The sequence below is a fragment of the Delphinus delphis genome, chromosome X (assembly GCF_949987515.2).
Source record: "Delphinus delphis chromosome X, mDelDel1.2, whole genome shotgun sequence".
NCBI classification, from domain to species: Eukaryota; Metazoa; Chordata; class Mammalia; order Artiodactyla; family Delphinidae; genus Delphinus; species Delphinus delphis.
In genome coordinates, this window is record NC_082704.1 from 119193222 (window position 1) to 119216839 (window position 23618).

General features: G+C 48.2%; 1 protein-coding gene across 1 annotated transcript in view; it reads right to left on the reverse strand.

Moving 5' to 3' along the window:
- The window catches only part of WWC3 (WWC family member 3), a 122866-nt gene extending 102057 nt beyond the window's left edge, over nt 1-20809 (reverse strand). Inside the window, exon 1 of the mRNA XM_060002223.1 lies at nt 20223-20809. Within this exon, the coding sequence (XP_059858206.1) occupies nt 20223-20506 (284 nt within the window). The 5' untranslated portion in view covers nt 20507-20809. The remainder of the gene's footprint in view (nt 1-20222) is intronic.
- Between the last annotated feature and the right edge of the window lie 2809 nt (nt 20810-23618).

Below are 23618 nucleotides of genomic sequence, written 5' to 3' on the forward strand. Positions count from 1 at the left end.
TTTAAAAAAGAAAGAAATCTGGCTTCAGTAATCCTGACTGGAGATGGTGACGTTTTGTGTCATTGCACAATTCCACCGGAGTGGAGGAGTTACCATGGAGGGACCACCGTACATAGTATTCATTTGCTCCCTTATAAACAAACTGCGCTACAATTAACACTCGCCAGCACCTTCCTTTCCCTGCTTCTGGAAAGTTCTGACTTTGATCCATCTTTCCAATAAGTCTAAGGCCTGATTATCAAAAGAACAATGGCCTAAAGGTCACACTTCTGTTCCACCTTTACTTTCAAGGGGGGGAAAAAAGAACTTAATACGGGAACAATTAACTTTACGTAGGGCTACCTTTTTGGTGAGGAAAAAACCCAGCTTTGCAAACAGTACCAGCCAACTGTTTCACAAAACCAATTCCAGTAACTCGTATGCCTGCGGTACCGTTATGTCATTGGTTTGCTTCTCGGAAAACTTCCCAATTTTTGCTTATTTTAGTAATTTGGAATAGGTCAAGGCACCTCTTTTAACTCCAGGTGGAGAGGTAAAGCAACCAAACACCAGTGAAACATAAAAAGATCATGGGAAAGAGAGGAAAGACGCAAAGGCCTGCTTGCGTTTTCTGGTCCACAATCAGTGAGGAGCTCCCGTGCAATCCAAGTTGACTTTAACTACCCACAAGTCTGGAGAGCAGGCCACACACCAACCTCGCAGCTCAGGACGGCAGAAAAACCAGGAAGAACTTAGTTCCTCCTCCTGCCCCACAACCTGCTTGGGATTAATCCACATGGTTTTACTGAAAATGGGAAAGGTAGCACTCCTCCTCGAAATGACATGCTAGGGTGTTATTTCCACTGGTGCAAAAAAAGGGATGCCACCCACTCCAACCAATGAAAGAGTGGCTACGAAGCACCCCAAACAGACGGAAAGGAAGTCTACGTTTCTCTACTTTACATAACAAAATAAAAGTGAGCCCGGCTGAAGGAAATGCAGACTTTGGATTCCAAATATTTACTGAGTTGGCACTGGATTTAGAACTGAGATGCTGACAATGACTCAGGAAAAAGAAGGATTTTATCAGTTACATGTTTACATAAAACTTTATAGTGATCCATATTTTTAAAGGAGCCAGGTGATAAATGGCATAAGAAAAAGAATTCTATTAATAATTTTCAAGGTAAAGTAAGTACATGAGTTCTTATTTCGAAATGGAAAGAATGTCTAAAGCCCCAAGATAGAGCTGAGAGTTGCTCAAACGGGAATTATTGGTTCTGGCCACCAAGGTGGCACTTGAAATGCAAATGGTGCTCTGTCCTTCTCCCTTAAGTACGTGGAAATGCAAGAAGCTATTCTTGGTAATCCTTGACATTTTCGTCAAATGCCATCTACATGGTGACATCCTGGAGGTTTATGCTATTGGAGGGGAGATGGTTTGGCTTCCGGTGTCTTGCCGAGGTGAATGAGATGGCAATCGCGGGTTGACCTGGGCCGGACCAATCACAGAATGATTTATGTGAGATGCTTCCTGAAGCAGTCCGTCTATCCACGGCCAGCAGAGCACTGCCAGGTCGCCTACGTGCCTTTCCTGAGGAAAAGTCACAATGTGAAAGAGCTCTGTAGAGCTGGCCACTGTGGGCTCCAGCCTCATCATTTTAGACCCCAAACCACCCAACCATTAGGAAGTAACTACTCACTTTTTTTTTTTAGTCATAATAATAATTAAAAATTCATTTCTAAAACAAGACTTTACAACATTGTATGGGCATTCCAAAAGTATATGTAAATCTTCTCTAAAGATATACTCTTTAAACACACCGCTCAACTGCTAAAATAACAAAAACGAAACACATCTGCTGCACAGCGGTTCCCGTTCATGACATTCCTCGCAGCCCCGTCAGCAAAGCTGAGGACAGTCCAGGGAAAAGGCCCGGCTTCCTTGTGCCGATGCTGGCAGAACCCTGCACTCCCCCAGCCCGCAAGGATCCAGAGGCAGGATGACGCTGACAGGCCACTACATGCCAGTACCAAGCCCTCCCCACAAGCTGTGAAAAACAAAAGTCTCCAGATGTCGCCCCTAGCTGAGAATCACTGTTGGAGTGGAATCCGAGAGCCTGGGGTGGGAATCTCTCTTACAGCTTTGGGCACTGGCTGCTAGGAAAATCTTTAAGTTAACTGTTGAAGTGACTTAACGTCTTTCACCACCTTCCTAACCCCGTTTTAGCAACTTTCCCATATCCCACCACTGACATGCGAGCCCCGCAAGAGCGAGGGCTTTCCAGGGGCATCAGTATAGACATGCGTTCTGACAGCTCCCTTTCAAGACCAAACAGCACAATGATTTGGGTAAACTTAACTTCAACCCAAAAGTAAGTTCACCTGTGCCTTTAAATGTACATCCAAAAGCTGTTAATACACATATGAAAACTGTCTTGTAGGTATTGCACAAGGTAGCCAAGACGATCTAGCTGAAGATCTTGACCCTGAATCAACTTCTCTTATTCTTAATATCTGTCCAGTATTAAGTGCCTATTAATTATGGAACAAGGTCTAATCACGTGACGTGAATTTGTAAAACCTCTAACATCACCAAGTACTACAAATACCAAATTCCGGAACACGATGACATCCATACCTGGAAATCAATAATTCTGTACATGTTTGGGTTTTTTTCAGATTTGCATCCTAGCTAATACAAACTACAATGAAAGCTGAAGATGCAAACGCTTTGGTGGTGTTAACACAGCACACAAACAAGCATGACATCGATCACAAGTCAGCAAACTAAGTCCCAAAGGCCAAATCCAGCCCGCCTCCAGTCTCTGTAAATAGGTTTTTATTGAACACAGGCAGGCACATCCACATTTAGGTATTGCCTATGGCTGCTTCTGAGCTACAACAGCAGAGTTGAGCAGTTGCAACAGACACCCTATGGCCCGCCAAACCTAAAATATTTACTATCTAGCCCTTTACCCAAAAAGCATGATGGCTCTGCTCTAATCTGTTCATAACATTTCATTTCCAGCAACTTCATGTACCCAGCCACAAAACCAAGGGAATGCAAAGAACAGCTCTAAGCAGAGAGGAAAAACAGTCACCACGCACTCTGACTGCTTCTTTACACTGGTGAGTCTCCAGTGCTACACAAGTAGGAGGAAACTAAGGAAGCAATTCAGAAGCAGAAGTGACATAAAGGAGGGAGGAAAATTTGACAGGTAGAAGAGAAAAGACCTTGAAGAATCACTAAGCTGAATGACCATTTATTCTGTACAACCACAAGAACAATGAAAATATGAGTGTCTACTACACTAGACATTGACCTTAGTGTCCCCGTTTTCTGAAAAGAGGAAACCAAGGCTCAGAGAGTCCAAATGCTGCCTTAGGGCACAGGTGAAACAGCAGAGCCTCGAGTCAGACTCAAGACCATCCATGCCTAAAATCAAGGCTAACCACATCCGGGTGGCCCCTGTGGTTACTGGTACATTCCAAGAACATACCAATGCCCATGTTCACTCATACAAACCTTAACTATCAAGAAAATGTTACATTTTTTAAAAATTAATTAATTAATTATTTTTGGCTGTGTTGGGTCTTCGTTGCTGTGCACAGGCTTACTCTAGTTGCGGCAAGCAAGGGCTACTCTTCGTTGTGGGGCACGGGCTTCTCACTGCTGTGGCTTCTCTTGTTGTGGAGCACGGGCTCTAGGCACGCGGGCTCAGTAGTTGAGGCACACAGGCTTCGTTGCTCCGTGGCATGTGGGATCTTCCCGGACCAGGGCTCGAACCTGTGTCCCCTATATTGGCAGGCAGATTCTTAACCACTGCGCCACCAGGGAAGTCCCAAAAATGTTACATTTTAGTATATCCAAAAAGAAAGAAAAAGCATATAATACAATTTTAAGAGGTTCTTTCAAAAACGTGTGAAAGATAAAAATGCTGATATTGAAAGTCCCAGGTATCAATTGGTCCTTTACCCACAAACTTCGTTTTACCCCAAAGGCTGCCACGTAATCAGATATCACATCGACTTTTCTAAACAAACAGCAGTGCTAGTAAGTCGTTCTATAAGATAAATTCCTCTGAATGAGAGGCAGTTTCCTTCATGAAACCAACTATATTTTTAACCTAGTAACGCTTACCAGGTTGTAACATGGTAGTACTCTCCCCTTACAGTTGGCCAAACTCCTGGGCAATGTTAACGTGTGGCTTCTTGGTAAGTCCCTGGCAATTGTATGAACGTTTTAAGAAGCCCAGAAGCCTTTTGCACGGTTAGAGGCTGCCAAGTCTAATTTACATAGCCTGGTCTGTCCAATTATCAAGACAAGGCAACCACCTGAATTTAAAAACAGAGTCACTTTAAAAGACTTTTAAAAACAACTTTATTGTGGTATAATCTACAAACCATAAAATCTTCCCATTTTATGTGTAATTTCAATGATTTTTAGTAAATTTACTTAGTTGTGCAACACATAATCCAGTTTTAGAACATTTCCATCATCCCAATCACACCCTTGGTACCCATTAGCAGTCACTCCCCTTTCCTACCCCCGGCCCTAGGCAACCACTAATCCACTTTCTACCTCTATGGATTTGGCTTTTCTGGACATCGTGTATCAGTCGAATCATACAACGTGTTGTCTTTTGCTTCTTTCACTTGGCACAGTGTCTTTGAGGTTCATCCATCACCTCCCTTTTCCTGTGAAACCCATCCAGTACTTGGGGCTCATATCTAGTGACTGCACACCACAGTTTAATGCCGGGTTGGGTATGAGGCTGGGAAGAGTTAGAGAAAGCATGTGGAAGGTTCTCCACAAAACACTGTACAATGGCTGCTGTATGATGTACCTGGGCTAGTGATAGCAAACACATGAGCATGCATCCCTCATGTCAATGACACGCACAGTGTGCATGGCAGGCACCTCTGGGGGCGTCTGCCCTTCTCAGACGAAGCCTCTGTTATTCCAGGAAGCAGAGATGGGCTTCGAGAGGTCTGCAATCCTCCTGAAAGCATATGCAAGCTTCTGTGTGCTTGCGCGTGTTTCCAAAGTCAGAACCTCTACCTTGGGTCCAATTTCCTGGGGCCAGTGATCCCAGTGCTTTAGAGTCCCTGCACTCGACCCAGCCTCAGAGCACGTCTACCAAGTCTGTCAAATGCATGAAGGACACACGAATACTCACAAAAGAGAGATGAAGGAAAAACAAATATTAGAATTCAACCATATAAACATCAACAATTTAACAGTTCCAAAGACCACTGTAGTAGTAAAAAAGACATTAGTAGAAAAACTGGTGAAATCCAAATAACGTCTGGAGTTTGGTTAATAGTAACGTATCAAGGTAGCCTTCTTAGTTCTGACAAGTGTACTATGCTAATATAAAATAGTAATAGTGAGGAAAACTATCCTATCTTTGCAACCTTTCTGTAATTCTAAAACACTCCAAAATAGCAGTGTATTCCAGCAAATCAACAACCACTGGATTGCATTTATCCCATGCCTAGATCTCTTAAGGCAAATATGGAAAAAAAACAAAACACGACAGAGAAAATAACTGCACATTAGCAGCATAATAATTACAGTACTTATATAATCATACAGATCAGGGATAATCTAAATGGTCGAAAACAGAGGGATATTTAATAAACGACAGCACAGCTGCTCAGTGGCAGCTTATGCCTCCAAGAAGAACGCCAGTGGCGAGAACACAGGGCAACAGGGGATAGAGACACAGAAGTGAGGATGTCTTTGCCGGCTGCAAGTAACAGAAACCCCAATTCAACTGGCTTTAAAAGATAAGGAGACTTTGCTATTTTACATTTCACATATGAAAAGCTGCTGCAGGCAGGCAGCTCCAGAACCTTCTGTCTACCCACCCACCTTAACAAAGATGCAGCCTTTCCACTCCACCACCTTCGGTTTCTCAGCAGCTCCCTGCTGGTTTTCACGGCAGCAACTTGGCCGCCCAGCTCCAGGTTTAGGTGGAGACACGACATTAACTGGCGGGAGTTACTTCTATGTAGGTCTATGGGAACAAGGAGCCTTCTGCTCAACCATGCCTGTCTCAGACCTCCCCTCACAGCTCGCTGGACAGCTCTGGGTCACGTGCTCCTGCCTCCGCCAACCGCAGGCCTAGCTGCTCTATGACTGGCTTAGGGCCACCTGAGGTACTACTGACATTCGGGGCTGGATTATTCTTTGTTGTGGTAGGGGCCATCCTGTGCTTTGCAGAATATCTGGCAGCGTTCCTGGACTCTACCCACTAGATGCAAGTAGCACCCCATACCCACCTCCAGTTGTGACAATCAAAAATGTCTCCAGACATTGCCAAGTGCCCCCTGGGGCGGGGGGGGGGCAATTACCCCTAGTTGAGAACCACTGGCTTAGAGCCATCAAGACTTCACCAGGAGCTGCTGAGAGGGTCACATTCCCTGAGTCAAGACAAGGGTGGCCACTCCAACAAGACAGGGGCTCTGACAGTTGGCAAGAAGGCACTGCTCTTGAGAACGCTAGAATATATAAGAAAGTGAAATACAGAAATACAAGGTTATCATTATGAGTAAATAAAACCTGTTTCTACAGGCACAATTACATGAAACAAACGTTTATTGAGAACCTGCTATGTGCTAGGTACTGTACAGAAAAAGCAGAATAAAATGTAAATAAGTGAGTTAAAGGAAAGGAGGTAGTTAAAATTAAAAAAAAAAACCTATGAATAACTAGATCTCTGCTTGATTCCTTCATTTTCCAATTTCCTTTTTAACATTTTAAAATAATTATAGATTCACAGAAAGTTGCAAAGAAATGTACAGGGAGGTTCCATGGACCCTTCACCCAGTTTCCCCCAAGGTCCTATCCTGCATAAATACAGTACAACCCCAAACCAGGTAACCAACACTGCAACAATCCACACAGCTTGTTCAGAGTTCACGTGCTTCCGTGTGTGTGTGTGTGTGTGTGTGTGTGTGTAGTTCCATGCCATTTTATCACGTGTGTAGCTTCTAGATACAGAAACGGTCCACCACTACAAGCCTCCCTCATGCCACTATTTTACAGCCATACCCACCCCTGTCCCCCATCCGTAATCCTTGGCAACCACTGATCCATCCTCTACCTATAGTTTTCTTATTTCAGGAATGCTACATAAACGGAGTCCTACCAATTTCATTCTGTGCACTGTGTTGCCTGGAATGGTACAGTGGAATGGGGTTTGAGCACCTCTCGGTTTCCTCTGAAGGGGAGCAGGTTAATGAAGGGCTTTCCCTGTGACACCAGTCCCATGGGGTCTTTCTGTGTCTCCAAGTCTGTAGGGACAGGTAGAGAGCAGTTCTGAGCAGGTACATATGTGCACATGCACAACTCCTGTAACTGGCCTTTAAAAAACACACAAGTGGGCTTCCCTGGTGGCGCAGTGGTTGAGAGTCCGCCTGCCGATGCAGGGGACACGGGTTCGTGCCCCGGTCCGGGAAGATCCCACATGCCGCGGAGCGGCTGGGCCCGTGAGCCATGGCCGCTGAGCCTGCGCGTCCGGAGCCTGTGCTCCGCAACGGGAGAGGCCACAACAGTGAGAGGCCCGCGTACAGCAAAAAAAAAAACCAAAAAACAAAAAAAACCCACACAAGTTCATAAAGCACAGATGGGGGGAGGGGAGCCTCATTTACCTAGGAGCACAAAAGAATGAGAGTCCCATACCCGAATTCTTCAGGAACTAAAACGTTTTGTACCTTTGAACCTTAGCTTCTTAATTGTGTATTTTTTTCCAGTATTATTCAGATATAACTGACATATAACACTGTGTAAATTTAAGGTGCACAAACATGCTAATTTTGATACACTTATATATTGCAATAATCTGATTACCACAGTAGGGTTAGCTGACACCTCCGTGACATCATATAATTACCATTTCTTTTTTGTGGTGAGAACATTTAAGATCTACTCTCTTAGCAATTTTCAAGTATACAATACAGTGCTATTAGCTATAATCATAATGCTGTACATTAGATCCCCAGAATTAACTGTGTATTTTTAATGAAAATCGTTCTAAAAGTGCTTATTTTCCTGTCTTCTTATTATAAAGTACAGTTGACCCTTGAACAACACAGGGGTTAGGGGTGCCCACCCACCAGAAAGTCAAAAATCTGCATATAACTTATAGTCAGCCCTCTGTACCCACAGTTCTTCCGTATCCACAGTTCTGTGCTGTGGTATTTACTACTGAAATAAATCCAGCGGACCCATGCAGTTCAAACCCAAGTTGCCCAAGGGTCGACTGTAGTCTTTTTTTTTTTTAAGATTTATTCATTATTTATTTATTTATTTATTTTATTTTTGGCTGCGTCGGGTCTTCGTTCTGGCACGCAGGATCTGTGTTGAGGCGTGAGGGATCTTTCATTGCAGTGCACGGGCTTCTCTCTAGTTGTGGCACGTGGGTTTTCTCTCTCTAGCTGTGGCGCGCAGGCTCAGGGCACACGGGCTCTAGTTGAGGCGCGACGGCTCAGTATTTGTGGCGTGCAGGCTTAGTTGCCCCGCGGCATGTGGGATCGTAGTTCCCCGACCAGGGATCGAACCCACGTCCCCTGCATTATAAGGCGGATTCTTTACCACTGGACCACCAGGGAAATCCCTCAACTGTAGTCTTAATTGGCATGTTGTTTAAATAATCTAATCTAACTTTCCCTGCTTGTCTTATGACAGTTAGATGCAGCAGCCTTTCAGGGGGAGGAGAGAAGTCTCTATTTAGGTTTCCTTGACTAAAGGGTCCCCCGCTGGGTTTTATCTTTCTGAGCCCCTTCTCTCTAGTTGGTTAAACTTCCCGCTGGGGTCTTCTTATCCTGTGTCCCCCATCCCAGCCCCCATCTACCCCACCCCCAGTGACTAATAGTTACCTTGAATAGACCCTGTATTCTCCTAAGATCAGAGGTCAGCAAACGTTTTCTGTAAAGAGCCAGACAGTAAATATTTCCAGTTTTGCGGGCCACATGGCCTCTGTCCAGAGACTCAACTTTGTCCTTATAGCGCAAAAGCAGCCAAAGACAATAACTAATTGCACGATTGTGGCCGTGCTCCAATAAAACTTTATCTATGGACACTGAGACTTGAAATCCATATAACTTTCATGAAATACTACTCTTCTTTTGATTCTTTTTTAACCATTTAAAAATGAAAATCCCATTCTTATCTTGCAGGCTGTATAAAAACAGGTGGCCAGCGGGATTCAGCTTGTAGGCCGCTGTTTGCCAACCCCTGTCCTAAGATCTCCCAGGGGCAGTCATCACATGTGGGAAACAGTTTACACTCAACAAGCATCAGTTCGTCAACTGACAACAAGTATTGTTTTCTCGTACATGTAAGAAAATCCAGCCACAAGGAAATATGGGGACTTGCGCAGTGGCATGCCGCAGGTGCAGGTGCAGGAGCGGACCTGGACCCTCTGTATCTTCTGACTTCAGGGCTGACCATCTCCCCCCACCAGCCACCCCTGCTCCCCCGGCAGCAGGCTGGTAACCGCTGCGCTGTTGGCCTATTATTTCATGTAGGTTTTTTTTGTTTTCCCAGCTGCATTTTCATCCCCTTGAGGAAAAGGCCTAGGCGATATTAATTATGTGTTACCCTCCATGGCACCTGGCACAGACTTAGCATCTAGATTAATAAAAATCCTACCATATATTCGCTTTTGGCTACCTGTTCCTAATTTTAGAAAGAAATGTGAAATATTTTATACTTCTCTCTTAAAGTGACAAACTAAAAGCTAAATTAAGTTGATCTCTTTTCTTTGATCCTCAATTGATTTTTCTTAAAGGGTGACAGCTGCTTCCGTGGGCAAAGTTCGCACGGCTGCCCTCAGTTAGGATCACACGATGGTGTGTCCTCTGCATTAAACCAAGAAGCAAAAGCACAAAACCAGATCCCTACAACACATGTGAACCTCAATAACACTAGGCTAGGTGAATGAAGCCTGACAGAAAAGGCCACCTGTATACAGTTACAGAGATATGAAACATGGAATACAGAATTCCACCTATATGAAATGCCTGCAACAGGCAAATCCATAGAGACAGAAAGTAGACTGGTGGTTCGGCAACTGCCAGGGCTGGGGGTGGAGAGGGGAGCAGGGAGAGGCTGCTTAATAGCCAGGGTTTCCTTCTGGGGTGATGGAAATGTGTTGGAGCTGGCCAGAGCGGTGGTTGCACAACACTGGTAATGTACCAAATGCCACTGAGTTGTTTACTTTAAAATGAGTTATTTTGTTATGTGACTTTTGCCCCAATAAAAACAACGTTTTTTAGAGAATGGTGGTAGATCTGTACATTCTGACGGTGGAAAGAGTGCCTAGACATATTGTTAAATGAAAATGGCAAGTCACAGAAAAAAAAATTGATAGCAAGATCCCATTCGTGTAAACTTCCAAAACAAGTATCCGGGCTTCTGCGCATATACTTAGGCAGAGGTGTAGAGAAGGGACGAGCAGGCCACACAGCAAGCTATTATAATGCTGGTTAGCCGGGGAAGGGGCAGGCAGGGATTTTCTTGTGTTCTGCATACTTCCACATTGTGTCATTCTAGCTTCAATGGGTTCCCGTATAACAGAAAAACACCCCACGTCCCTGTGGGTCTGAACATTTTAAAGGGCATCCACCGTCAGGACCACGCACATCTGTGCACCAGAGCACAGCGCCAACAGAGACTGGAAAGTGGGGTCTTCAGGAGAGAAGCACAGCTGCTTGCAAAGAAAAACTCAATCAGGCAGCTTTTTGGGCACCAGGATGTCGAACAATTAATTTTTATTAAGTTTCTCGCTCCTCTGGCTGCATCAATCAGTTGATTAATCACATGAAGTGCATTAAGCTTCATAAATGAGTACAACAGGCCTCAGAAGGGCCTACTGTCAGGACAGCATCACCCCCTCTTTACAATCTTTAAGTTTCTCTCAGAGAAAGGCCAGTGTGTGCGAGGGGCATTTCCAGACAGAAGAAGAAAGGAGGGGAGGGTGCGAACATGGGTGGCTGCAGTCAGACCATCCCTGAACTGCTCTCTGAATGCCAGGCCCCCTCCTGGAGACTGGAGCCCGGCGAGATGGCTGGGTGTGACCCTGGCCTTGTCCCTGACCTGCCAGGCAAGGTCTGCCAGTCGTGCTAGCAATGAGCCACAGGACGAGGGCACCTTCTCCTCCTTCAAAATCAGACAGATGACCGTCTTTGTCCAATTTGCAGAGAAAAATTAATAAAGGCACCAAGTCTCGCAATGTTAAGACTGCCGTCTCCACTTCTGTTAAACATCAGCACCTCCTATATCTCACTCCTCCACCAGCCCTGGCACAAAACTGTGACTCTTGGCTACACACTGTAATCTCCAGGGGAGCTTAAAACTCGGGGCTACCTGGCCCACGTGGGGAGGCGCCAGCATTCCTGAACTTCCCGGCCACTGTGCACAGCCCCAGTGGGGAAGCCCACTCCAAGTTCTGAAGGAGCCAAAACAAGCATCAGACAGAGGAGGACAGACAACAGCTGATCACAGCAAGCCTGAAACCTCGTATTTTTCACGGAGTACACAAGGTCGTGTTTATATCTTGACACTTTAAACCTATGAATGGTCAGTTTTCTCTGAGTAAAACGGTTGGGAGTTGACATCATGGAATTAAAGACATAGCTATTTCCTAGATTCTGCAAGGACACCTGGACAGGGAGGGCGCTTCAGGGCGGCTTCCAAAACGCGGTGCAGCCCCACCAGGGAACAGTATTTGGCAACGAAAGGGAATGGAGCCCTGATCCACTCTGCGACTCGGACAAATCTCGAAAACATGATGCTGAGTGAGATAAGCCAGACGCAGAAGGCCACAGATTGCACGACTCCATGTACATGAAATGTCTAGAACAGACAAATCTATAGAGACAGAGAACAGATTCGTGGTTGCCAGGAGCTGAGGGAGATGGGAGTTATTGCTAAAGGGCACAGGGTTTCTTTTTGAGGCAATGAAAATGTTCTGGAATTAGATAGTGGTGATGGGTGCACAACCTTGTGAGTGCACGAAAAACCACTAAGTAGGGCACTTTAAAATGGCACATTTTATGGTATGTGAAGCATATCTCAATTTTTAAAAAGCGCGGTAATTTTCAGGACAAACCCAGTTGACCCATACACTAGAGGGCTGTCCCGCACTGCAGACAGGCACCTTTGCACAGGACGGAGCTCACCTCCTGCAGTGGTTCTCTGGTGTCCTGCCCGAGATCCAGGTGGCCTGGAAATGTCACACTCACCGGGGCAGTGCCCGATCTCCTGACAGCACTGAGGCTGGCACACAGGAGCCCTCTGCCTGGCTCGATGTCCCACCCACTGAACTGTGGGGCTTGTCCCCCAGGGGTTGGCCCAGCCAGCTCCCTTCTTCTTTCCCTCTCCCTCCCTGAACCCCTTGAGCTTTAAGGAAATAAAAAGAGGGCCCTCCAGATGGAAAATGTTGAGGATTCCACAGCTCCACAAGCAACCTTTCAGGATGCCCTTGCCCTGTCTTTCTAGAGCTTCTGAGCAAAGGCAGAGGCCATCCTCTCACCGGTGGCTCCTTTGTCCACAGAGGGATGGGGATGTCTCTTGGGGGCATCCCAGGCAACCTAATCCCCGCCTGTCTCTCTCTCTCTCTCTCTCTCTCTCTCTCTCTCTCTCTCACACACACACACACACACACACACACACGCACGCACGCGCAGAAGGCCAGGCCAGCTCTCTCTGGGTTACTGCAGAACACTGAAGTGTTAACAGATTCATTTTCTCTTTTCGGCTGTGTTGGGTCTTTGTTGCTGTGCGCGGGCTTTCTCTAGTTGCGGCAAGCAGGGGTTACTCTTTGCTGTGGTGCACGGGCTTCTCATTGTGGTGGCTTGTCTTGTTGCGGAGTATGGGCTCTAGGCATGCGGGCTTCAGTAGTTGTACCACGTGGGCTCAGTAGTTGTGGCTCGCAAGCCCTAGAGTACAGGCTCAGTAGTTGTGGCACACGGGCTTAGCTGCTCCACAGCATGTGGGATCTTCCCGGACCAAGCTCAAACCCGTGTCCCCTGCATTGGCAGGCGGATTCTTAACCGCTGCGCCACCAAGGAAGTCCCGAGATTCATTTTCTTCTGTTCCACTGCATATACACTTGTATACACTTGACATTCAGTATCTACCCATTGATTGAGAATATTCTACAAATTGAAGAATACATTCATACTACTTTTCCAAAGTTTCATGTACTCGTATCACCATTTGCATGGTTAGTAAATTCAGGGTTTTTCACACAAATATGTTTAACATTCGTTCTTCATGGAAAAAACACACAGCAGGTCTCTGTGGTCTTACCCCCTGTTATGGAACATCTTAGTAACCACCAATCTGCTCGAAACAAATTCAGCTCCTAAATGTGAATCATTGCAACCAGGTAGATAGAAGGAGTTCAGCGAGTCTCCATCAGACCATCTGGCCCCCAGAGGACACTTGGCAATGTCGGAAGACACTTTTGGTTGTCATGACTTGGAGGGGTGTGCTACTGGCAGGCACTAGGTAGAGACCAGGGATGCTGCGAAATATGCTACACTACACAGGACAGCGTGACAAAGAATTACCCACCCCCAAATATTAATAGTACCAGGGCAGAGAAACCCTGCTCTAAAGTAACACCTGCCCAGTTTGGATACCTCTTAGGACACTGCCTGTCCGCAATACAGTAAGTTGAATGACTCCACATGTTTCTCTATGTAACCGACTCACTGAACATACACCATCAACAACAACGGTGGCAAAAACAGTGAAGGTTTATGAGTGGGGTTAATAGGAGGCCTCAGCTTGGCCCCTGGTGCGTCCCAGCTACTCCTAAGGTGTTGGAAACATTCCTTTGACACCCTCCCCCCACCCCGCTCCTGATTTCACCTGCCTTAATTCAAGCATCAGCTAAGTCCTGTGCACTACTTGTCGCCTTCACAATTTCTCTGATATAATCCCTGCCTTTTGTAGTCCTAGTGCCCCAGATATCTCTAACTTAGGCCCGTCAGTATCTGTTGAAACCTCCGACAATTTCCAAGTGGCCTCTTCTCTCAGAATTCCACCCTGTCCATCACTCATATTTGGCTAGCTCAACAAATAAGACGTGGTGCCTAACGTGAGTGAAACTCCAAGCTCAATCCACAAGGTGCAGGCCTCCCAGGAGTGCATAAAGAGGCAACAAGAGAACGAATATAAAACACCCGGTGCAGTCCCCCTGAGCGCCCAACAAATACCAGCTAGCGTGGCTGTTATCAACGGACACCAAGCTGACCACATGCTTCCACTGTCTCTGGGAGAACACCACATGGGGCGAATCGGTTTCCTACTGCTGCTGTAACAAACTGCCACAAACCAGGTGGCCTAAAACAACACACATTTATTACCTCACAGTTCCGGAGGTCAGAAGTCAAAAATCAGTTTCATTCTGCCAAAATCAAGGTGTCAGCAGGGCCGTGTTCCATCTGCAAGCTCTGGAAAAATACACCTCCTTGGCTCTGGCAGCTTCCAGAAACTGCCTGCATTCCTCAGCTCGTGGCCACATGACTCCAACATCTGACTCTGCTGTCACATCTTCTTCTCTGACTCTGACCCTCCTGCTGCCCTCTTGTAAGGATTCTTCTGATGACACTGAGCCTACCCAGATAATCCAGGATGATCACCTCATTTCAAGACTCTTAACTTAATCCCACCTACAAATGCCATTTGTGTTGGAAGGTAACTTATTAACAGGTTTAGGAGACTAGGACATGGCCATCTTTGGAGGGCCATTATTCTATCGGGGCGGCGGGGGGGGGGGGGGGAGGTGTCTGTTAAATATCAAACAACAGTGAATATAAGATAAAAGTAACCAGTGGGTATAACACAGTACAAGGGGCACACAGTTACCTAGCCAAGGGAAGGAAGGTCAGGTTAGGTAGTGGATTTGGGCTCAACTCCGGAGTCAGACAGACGCCTCCTCGTTGGCTCTGGTAAGCGAGGTTACTAAGTCAACCCCCTTGGCCTCAGCTCCATCACCTGTCCACCTCCAACTCATGCAGCCCCCATGGGCTTTCAGGGAGAGCATCCACCAAGTGCCTAGAGTGCCTGGCACACAATAAGCACTCCACGTGGTCCTAAGACCCAAGGGATCCCAGCGGGGAGAACAGGAGGCAGGAACAGCACGGTGAGGCCTCAGGGAAGAGGACACGGGCACGTGTGAGCGCCATGGAGGCAGGGACCTGTCTGCTGGTGGTCACCACTGGAGTCCTGAACCCGGAAGCGTGCCTGAGATGGAGAGGCTGTGCAACAGTTACTGAACGAATGAATGGGTGATCGAATGAACAAATGAACAGAGGCGGTATGCTTAAACTGAGTAGGGACTGGGCAGTGGGGTGGCGTATGGGACAGAGCACTGCATCAGGGTCAGAAGACTCAGCTCAGGTCCCTGTCCTTCCCACAGCCGGTGGGGCGCACGCCTTGGCTACAGCCCTCAGATACAAGATGAGGGGTTTGAAGGAAGCGGCCCTGGCTCTTCCAAGAACAAAGCTGGAGGATTCAAGCCACGCGTGGTCTTGCCCGAGCCTGACCTGCCGTACACGAAGACTCGGGGTCAGTCAAACTGAACGGTTCGCTCTCTTATTCCAAACGCACCCAGCACTTCCTCTTCCGCAGCACTTCCCTCACATTCCCCCTTCTCAGCCCCAGCACTGAGAAAGCACGAGAAACGCTCGAACTAGGAGATGATGGACAAGGATAAAGAACCCCCAGGCTCCAGTGAGCCCTGCTCCTTTCTCTGAAGCCATCACCACCTGATAATGGTGCCTGGCGACCATCACTGTCTCCATTTTATGTGTCTCCCATCTCCCAGACAAACTTGGTCTCCATCCACCATCCCAGCACACAGGAGGCCAAGAATCTATAACTATTACTTCATTTTACTGGATTTGAATGGGAATAACTGAACTCAGGAAATTTTAGCTCTGCTTGTATGCCATCAGATTAATTTTACTGAATTCACTGTAAAGGCAGCCAATTAGCAAAAGGACCCAGGCTAGAAGCAGCTCACCGGGCTCACCCAGTGACCTTTAACATGTCACTTGACCCAACAGTTTATGCACTAGAACCTACCAGAGGTGAAACACAGTTTCCACTTCCAAAATCAGAGCGAAAGGGAAGAAAAGGAAACTTAGAGATTTCCAAACATCCGGGAGCTATTTTTGGAAATGAATGACTTTTCCATTCACTCCTCTTAAAAAAAAAAAAAAGAAAAGAAAAGAAAGATATTAGATGGAGAACAAACCAAGAAGTGGTTGTTGATCGTCTAAATGGAAGAAGATTCTTACAGAAGCCCACTCCTTATAGCCTGAAAAGCAAGACACTCCCCCATGTATACAGAGACTACCTATAATCTCAAAGAATGAAAAATGGAAAAATCATTATTTGCTTATCAGAAAGTCTATATAATCCCAAAATAGACTCTGCGGGGTAAATATAGTAAACCTCCTATTAATTAACACCGAATAAAGGCTCCAAGAAGGTAGCAATGATGCCATCTGGCCCCGTTATGTGGGGCTCCAACCTGGCAAATTCCGGAACCGTGGATTGTTTTCTCCTTAAAGCAACAGCCTGTTCAAAAGACTTTTAATATATCACAGAATTTCTCCATGTGGCACAGGTCAAACCCCGTCTCGTGAACAAATGGATCCCTAAAAGCTTTTGTCATGATATAATCTGGGCCTTCCACCATCATCCTGATCATTTAATACTCTGCTTTGATCTCAAATGTGACATGGTCCACCACTCAAACTGCTCGAGGTTGGCATTTCCAGTAACGTACAACCCCAACTGAGCTATCGGAAACAGAACACTAAGTTTCAACAGATCAGTCCACCTATAGGTTAATATCAATACAACCCTGCAAGAAGCAGACATATACATGTCAAAGGCACTGAATTTTTCCAAAAGAGGCAAAAAAGTTCTTCCCATATTATCCACCTAAATGGTAAATACCTTTTTATAAAGTGGCCATTGAACTCTGAGTTGATGTATGTGGAACACATAAGTGTCACTAATGTAAACCACATACAACTCACACACAGAAACTACCAGTCACAAAAATGGTGAATTAACTTTATTTTTAATCTTATTTATTTATTTGGCCACGCCATGCAGCACGTGGGATTCTTAGTTCCCTGACGAGGGATCAAACCCGGCCCCCTACATTGGGAGCGAGGAGTCTTCATCACTGGACCGCCAGGGAAGTTCCAACTTTATATTTTTTAACGAAGTTTTTGGGTATGATTCCCAGAAAACTAACCACTAAAATTATATGCACAGTACTGATCTGCAGACATAGTGAATTTAAACCTAAGGTGGGTTCATACTCCAACTAAAGAAATTCTGTTTTGAAAATATTGAGATTTTTTTTACACATCTGTAGCCACATCTGTAAAGATGTCTCCTCACGTTTGCAACCTCTTTGTTGTAACTTGAAAAAGAAAGTACAGCTACAATAATTCACCAACACACCCTGAGCTGGCAAGACCCAATGTTGTTAAATACAACATTGAATGGAATTACTATAAAACTCTAGAAGAGTTTGTTTACAAACCTTGGCCCTCGGTGACCTTGCTTACGGCAGCATATTTTATGCTATTAGGTTTAATAAATTATATAGGAAATGATGTTTTCAGTCGGCAACAATTTTCGCCTAACCGACTACATTCATCTATTCCTCCATAATTTCATTTTCCTTAAAAACCTATTTCTTTGCCTCTCCTGACAGTTCTCCATTTGGAAGCTGTTTGGGGAAAGTCCTCTTTTTTTTTTTTTTTTGGCGGTACGCCGGTCTCTCACTGTTGTGGCCTCTCCCGTTGTGGAGCACAGGCTCCGGACGCGCAGGCTCAGCGGCCATGGCTCACGGGCCTAGCCGCCCGGCGGCATGTGGGATCCTCCCGGACCGGGGCATGAACCCGTGTCCCCTGCATCGGCAGGCGGACTCCCAACCACTGCGCCACCAGGGAAGCCCAAAAGTCCTCATTTTTTGAATACAGTTTTCCAGTCGTGTGAATCAAATGCAACTCAAAAAGGGTTTAACTGTCAGATGCACATGGAGAAAATGCTGTGCTCTGACACACGGATTTTTCCATATCATAAAAATCATAAAAATCAATTACAACTTTAAAGGATAACCGGTCACCTATAAAAATCAGCAGGGTTCTGTTGTGAAAGAAGAAGAATGACTATTACAGCATTTACACCCCTCTGTAGACTCCACTTAAATGTCTGTGGCTCGCTGAGCATTCCATACATATTTCGGGCAAGGTATTATGGGAGCTGAAGTGCAAGCTGTCCCCTGCTGAATTTTCACTCACTATAAAAACAGTGTCTCATAAACGTGTACACGTTTTTACTTTACACAAAAATGTAAAATGTCCACTTTTGTTCACTCCACCGACAATTTTAGCATTAGAAACAGGGCTTTTTAAAAACCTGTAACATAAGTGATGTATAAAATGTCATTCAATAACACAGATTTCTGGAAAGAGGAACATAGGAAATGTGTATGAAATACATGGAAAGGAAGATTCTACAAGCTGTCTTCTGTGGGGTCTGCTCACCTATGGCCTGGGTTGTACCATTAAAATGGAAACTCTTACATTTACACTTTTCATCATGAATCCACACTCCAATGTAACTACAACTGTTTTATATTACCCTCAAAAAATGAGTCTTTGCCTTTTCTAAGCAAAACAGTATTTTTTAATTGGTTCATTTTCCAGTTGTTTGGATTTTTAACAGACATACAGCATAAAAGGGCACCACATTCCAAGCAGTTCTACCAACTCCAGAACCATCCAAGGCTTGATCAGACAGCTGTGGCTCTAGCCTTTGGTTAAAATTATAATATGATCTCACCTGATTTTCAAAATAACTATGCATCTTTTTAAGCCAATAAACTGTGCTATAATCTCTCTAAGTTTCTGAGTCCAGAAGCTTGCCATGTTCAAAGAGAATGTTAGGGAACCATGATCCTTTTGCCTTTCTTTGTTTTTCCCTATCTGAACCCAGAGAAATCTTCAAACAATAATTTAGCAGCTTCCCTCCCCAAAGGTTTATTTTCAAACGCCAGTGCCATGCAGCGCTGCCTTTCCAGTGCAGGTAGGAAGAAGCAGGAGCCTCTCACCACGCTGGGCCTTTTCAAGTCTCAAAATCACTGGGAAGCTTGCAGTATTTCCTTTCTGGCACTCAGGCCCAGTGTGGAAAGAAGTTGCTCCAGATAGGACAAGATACCAGATCATCACTGTAATCCCTTGGTTTCAACAGAATTCCAACTCCACAAAAAAATGCCTCTCCCCAAAAGCAGCTGAACCACTGAAACCAACAGACAATCGAACAAAAAGTTAACGAAGAAGTCATTACATGAACTTAATTAATCGTAATCTGGTGGTGCTTTTAGAAGCATCTGTTTTTCACTCCGTAAGATTTATTTACGTGAATAATAAGACAATTTAATGCTCTACTCGGATCTTGCACAAAAAGGAAACCTAAAATTCAACTCTTGTTTTCCCTTTATTCCAAAAGCATATGGGTCTAATCATAGCCCATTCTGACCGCAGTACACAGGCTTTTTCAATCAGAATTTTAACTCAATTTTTAAGGCGCTAAAGAGTAACCGTCACAAGTTTGATGGTTACTCCAAAGAATCGGGAATCCCTGAAGTGTCCCATCTGGCACAGTCTTCGAATGGAAACTAGGTTCAGCCCGCCAGACAAGGAACCCACACCACGAGGCTGGGGCGCACGTTTGTGCTCCAAGATGACAGCTCATCTGGCCACCGCGAGGTCGGGGGCGCCTGTAGGGCCATAGCCGGGTGGCGGTGGGCCGCGGAGGCCCGACAGGGATGGGCGAGACCGCGGAGGAAAAAGGAAGAGAGGGCCATCCGTCAGCCCCTGGAGAGGAAATTCCAGGCGCCCAGCTCCCAGGCGTCGGTCAGCGGGTGCCGTGAGGGAACCAAGTCAGGGTGTCCGCCCCGCGGTGGAGGCCGGGGATTCCGCACTCCTGGGGCTCGAGGCCGGGAGAGGGGGAGCCTCGATCCTCGGCCAGGGGTCCGGGGATGGGGGCGCCCGGATCCTCGCCGGGCGCGGAGGACTCAAGATCTTCGTCCACACCCGGAGGCCTCCCGGGTCCTCGATCCTCTCCCTGGGCCCAAGGTATGGGGCGCCCTAATCCTGGCCGGGGCCCGCGCCCCCCTTACCGGTCGCGGGGGTCGATCCACGACGTCTGGCGCGTGTTGTGGTCGATGTAGAAGACGCGGCCGTCGTAGTCGCGCGCCTCCTCCCAGCCGGCGGGGAGCGGCAGCTCGGCGCTCTCCCGGGCCCGTGGGGGTGCCGGCGCGGAGGGCGCGGGGGGCGCGGGGGCCGCGGCGGGGGGCGCGGGCGGCGGCGGCTCCCGCGGGGGCTGCGCGGGCTGAGGCGGCTCCCGCGGGGCCTCGCGCGGCTGTCCCCGCCGCCGCCGCCGGCCGCCGCTCAGCCACGGCATGACGGCGCGGGCCCCGCCGCCGCCCGGCCGCCCCACGCGCGCCGCCTCCTCCGCCAGCACTAAGGCCCGGCGTCCGGGGCGCGGGGGCGGCCGCGGGGAGCCGCCCGCCGCGCCCGGTGCATCCTCCGCCCGGTGCCCGCGCACCGGCGCCCGCCTGCCGCCCGCCTGCCGCCCGCCTGCCGCCTGGCCCTGCGCGCCGCCGCCCGCGCCGCCTGGGTCACTCGAGTCGCCGCCGCTCGTGGAGTCACAGCCCCGGAGCTGCCGCAGCCGCTACCGGCGGCCCCTCAGTTCCCGCGGCGCACCCGGCCATCTTCGTTCCTCGGCGCGGCCCGGTAGGGGCGGGGCTACGCAGGCCCCGCCCCGCGTGTGGCCCGCCCCTCCCCATCCCCTTCTCCCTCGGCGGCTCCTCCCCCGCTTGCTGCAAGCCCTTCAATCTCCCTTGGCTGCTCCGCCTCCAGTCTCTCCTGGGGGCTCTTCGTCTCTTGGCTCCTGTGCCCCCCAGCCCCCACCTCCGCCCGCTGCTCTACTCCTCCTCCCCAGCCGGCTGCTCCCACCCCCCCAACCCCGCTCAGTGTTCTTGCGTCTTCCCCTCCTGCTCCGCGCGCTCCTCCCTCTTCTCTCCCGCTCCACCACCTCCTTGGGCCTCGCCGGGAAACCGCACGGGAGCCAGGATGGGCGCCGCCGCGTCCGTCCGCCCCCGGGCCACCGCGGAGAGGAAGGAGGGCCGGGAGGACGGCGCCCCACCCGGGCTGCAGGCGCGGCCTGCCGGGGGCTGACTCTTGGGGCCCAAACAATTCCCGGGGGAGAGGGCGGTCACCTCACTGCACCCATTCTCAGGCCTTGGATGTCTGGGGTCCTCCTCTCTGCCCAGTTGGTGGGGGAGGGGAACTGCGCCCTGGGTCTCCCGAATACCCGGGATGGTCCAGCGAGGGTGGGTAAGTCCCCGGAAGGGAGGCCGAGGGGGCTCCGTAGCTGGAGGAGGAACCCGAGGCCGGTCCTCTTGGTTGGGACCTGGAGGACACACCTGGAAGTGAGGAGCTGGGCAGGTGGGCACTTCTCATCCCTGCCAGGAGAGCCCCAGCAGGGCTGATCCGAAGTCCCCACTCTGGGCCACGCCCCCTGACCTGCCCTGAGCTCTTGCATCTTCCAGTCTGGAGGATCCAACAGTGTGAGTGGAGACCCAAATAGGCCACTGCTCGGGCGGAAGCCAGGTCAGCTCCTAAAACATGAAACCTCTGTGGTAATTGGTAATTATGTTCCACTCACATCTCATAGCTGGAGAAACTGAAGTCCAAAGATGGGGCTCTCTCTTCCTCCAAATCTGCCAGCTACTACTTCAGGCTCCAGATCCCTGGCCACAAGACTTAATGCCGGGAAGTGCAGGAACGTATCAGGGAGGTTTTAAAACACTGTTACCGTGATACAAAAAGATATGATAAAAACCCTAACAGCAATCCATATCTAGCTACATAGGGGAAGAGACTAGAGGAAAACCTCCCCAAATGCTCACAGCCGTTTGCATTCCTTCAGTGGGATGATTTTTTTTTTAATTATCGTATTTACTGTCTAAATTGTTTGTAAAAGGGTTATATTACTTTTATAAGGGGAAAAGTTGTTTTAAAAAAGAATGTGAAGGCATGGAGACTGTAATTGGGACATATCCGAGGGAGGCCTTTCCTCCTCTTCTCCCACCACAACACAGAAACTTCCTTGCTCCCCAAGAATCTGCCCCCACCCGAACATCATATGCCGGAAATTCCACCACTGGAGTCCTTTTAGTCACACATGCACAGTTATTAAATGTCCAAGGGAAAGGGATGGAGCGTATCAAAAAAGCAAATACTTTGTGATCTTGCATGTTCCAGAGAATGCCCAAGTGCTGAGTGTCCCTACCCTGACATCTTCCCTTCTGATCGGCATGCTTTATTACCAAGGAGGCTGCCACTGCCTTGTCCCTCCCTCCCTGCCCATGCTGCAGTCACTTTACCACCCAACATGGCTGGACTGAAGCTGCAATCCCGCCCTCCCTGCCAGGCATCGTGTCATTTCAGAATTTCACAAATTTGGGCGCTATCACTAAAAATTATCCTGAATGGGGCTGGAGTGCATTGAGTGACGCCAACCTCAACAGAGAGAGAGAACAGCCACACACATCAAAGGACTCACAGAAGGAAAGGCAAGATGAAAAAGTATCAGATAAAGAATAAGGGGTAGGGGAAGCTACACCCCAGGAGGAGCTAAGAGGCAAGTGCTGATGGGCCTTTCCCTGAGGATGAGATCTTCTTCTGGACTCCTCAGACTGGCTGCAGACCTACCATATGCAGGCACTGTGCTGGGCGTTGGGATGCTGCAGAGAACAGGAAAGAGTCTGTGCACCCCCAGCCCGCAAGTCGGGGACTAAACCAAGAATAGGCATTTAGGACTGTGGCCTGTCTACAGACCAAGCCAGGGTGCCAGTTCAGACTGGGAACTCAGGGGAGGCCTTGTGAGACCGAAAGGAAGATGGCTTGGATGAGGAAGCTGAGGCTCCGGTCCTGAGATTCTCGAGTCCTGAGCCCTTGCCCCTTGGCACGTGTAGCCGCAGTCCCCAAATACTTGCTGATTTACTAGCAGATACGGCACCTCACCCAGATCTCCCTGGCTGGGGCGCACACCCTTCTCAGAGGATTACCCTTGGCTGACAGATGTCTGAGAGGTGATACTCCCCACCCCACCCCCGCCCCAGGACTGCTCCTGCAGTATGACAGACCAGGCCCCTGGCCTTGGTGGGACAAAGTGTAGTGCACCTCACCCTCCAGGGCCCCCACCTGGGCTACCATGGCTTTGCTAGCTCCTCTCCTCTCTAGCCTGCCTCCCCTACCCCCATCCATCACTTGCATGAGAACTACCCCTCCCTGAGCACTGCTTCTAGGGAGCCTGACCCCAGAGAGTCTGGTGTGCTTATTCTTCCAAGCACTTAGCGAATATAAACCGTTTGACCATCGTGACAACATCTACACATAGTCCTAACTTCATTTGCACATTAACAGAGGAGAATTGGGAAGAAATGTCACACGGCATGCCAGTGGAGACAGATGGAAGCCCCTCACTGAAAAGGCTTTATCCACAGGCC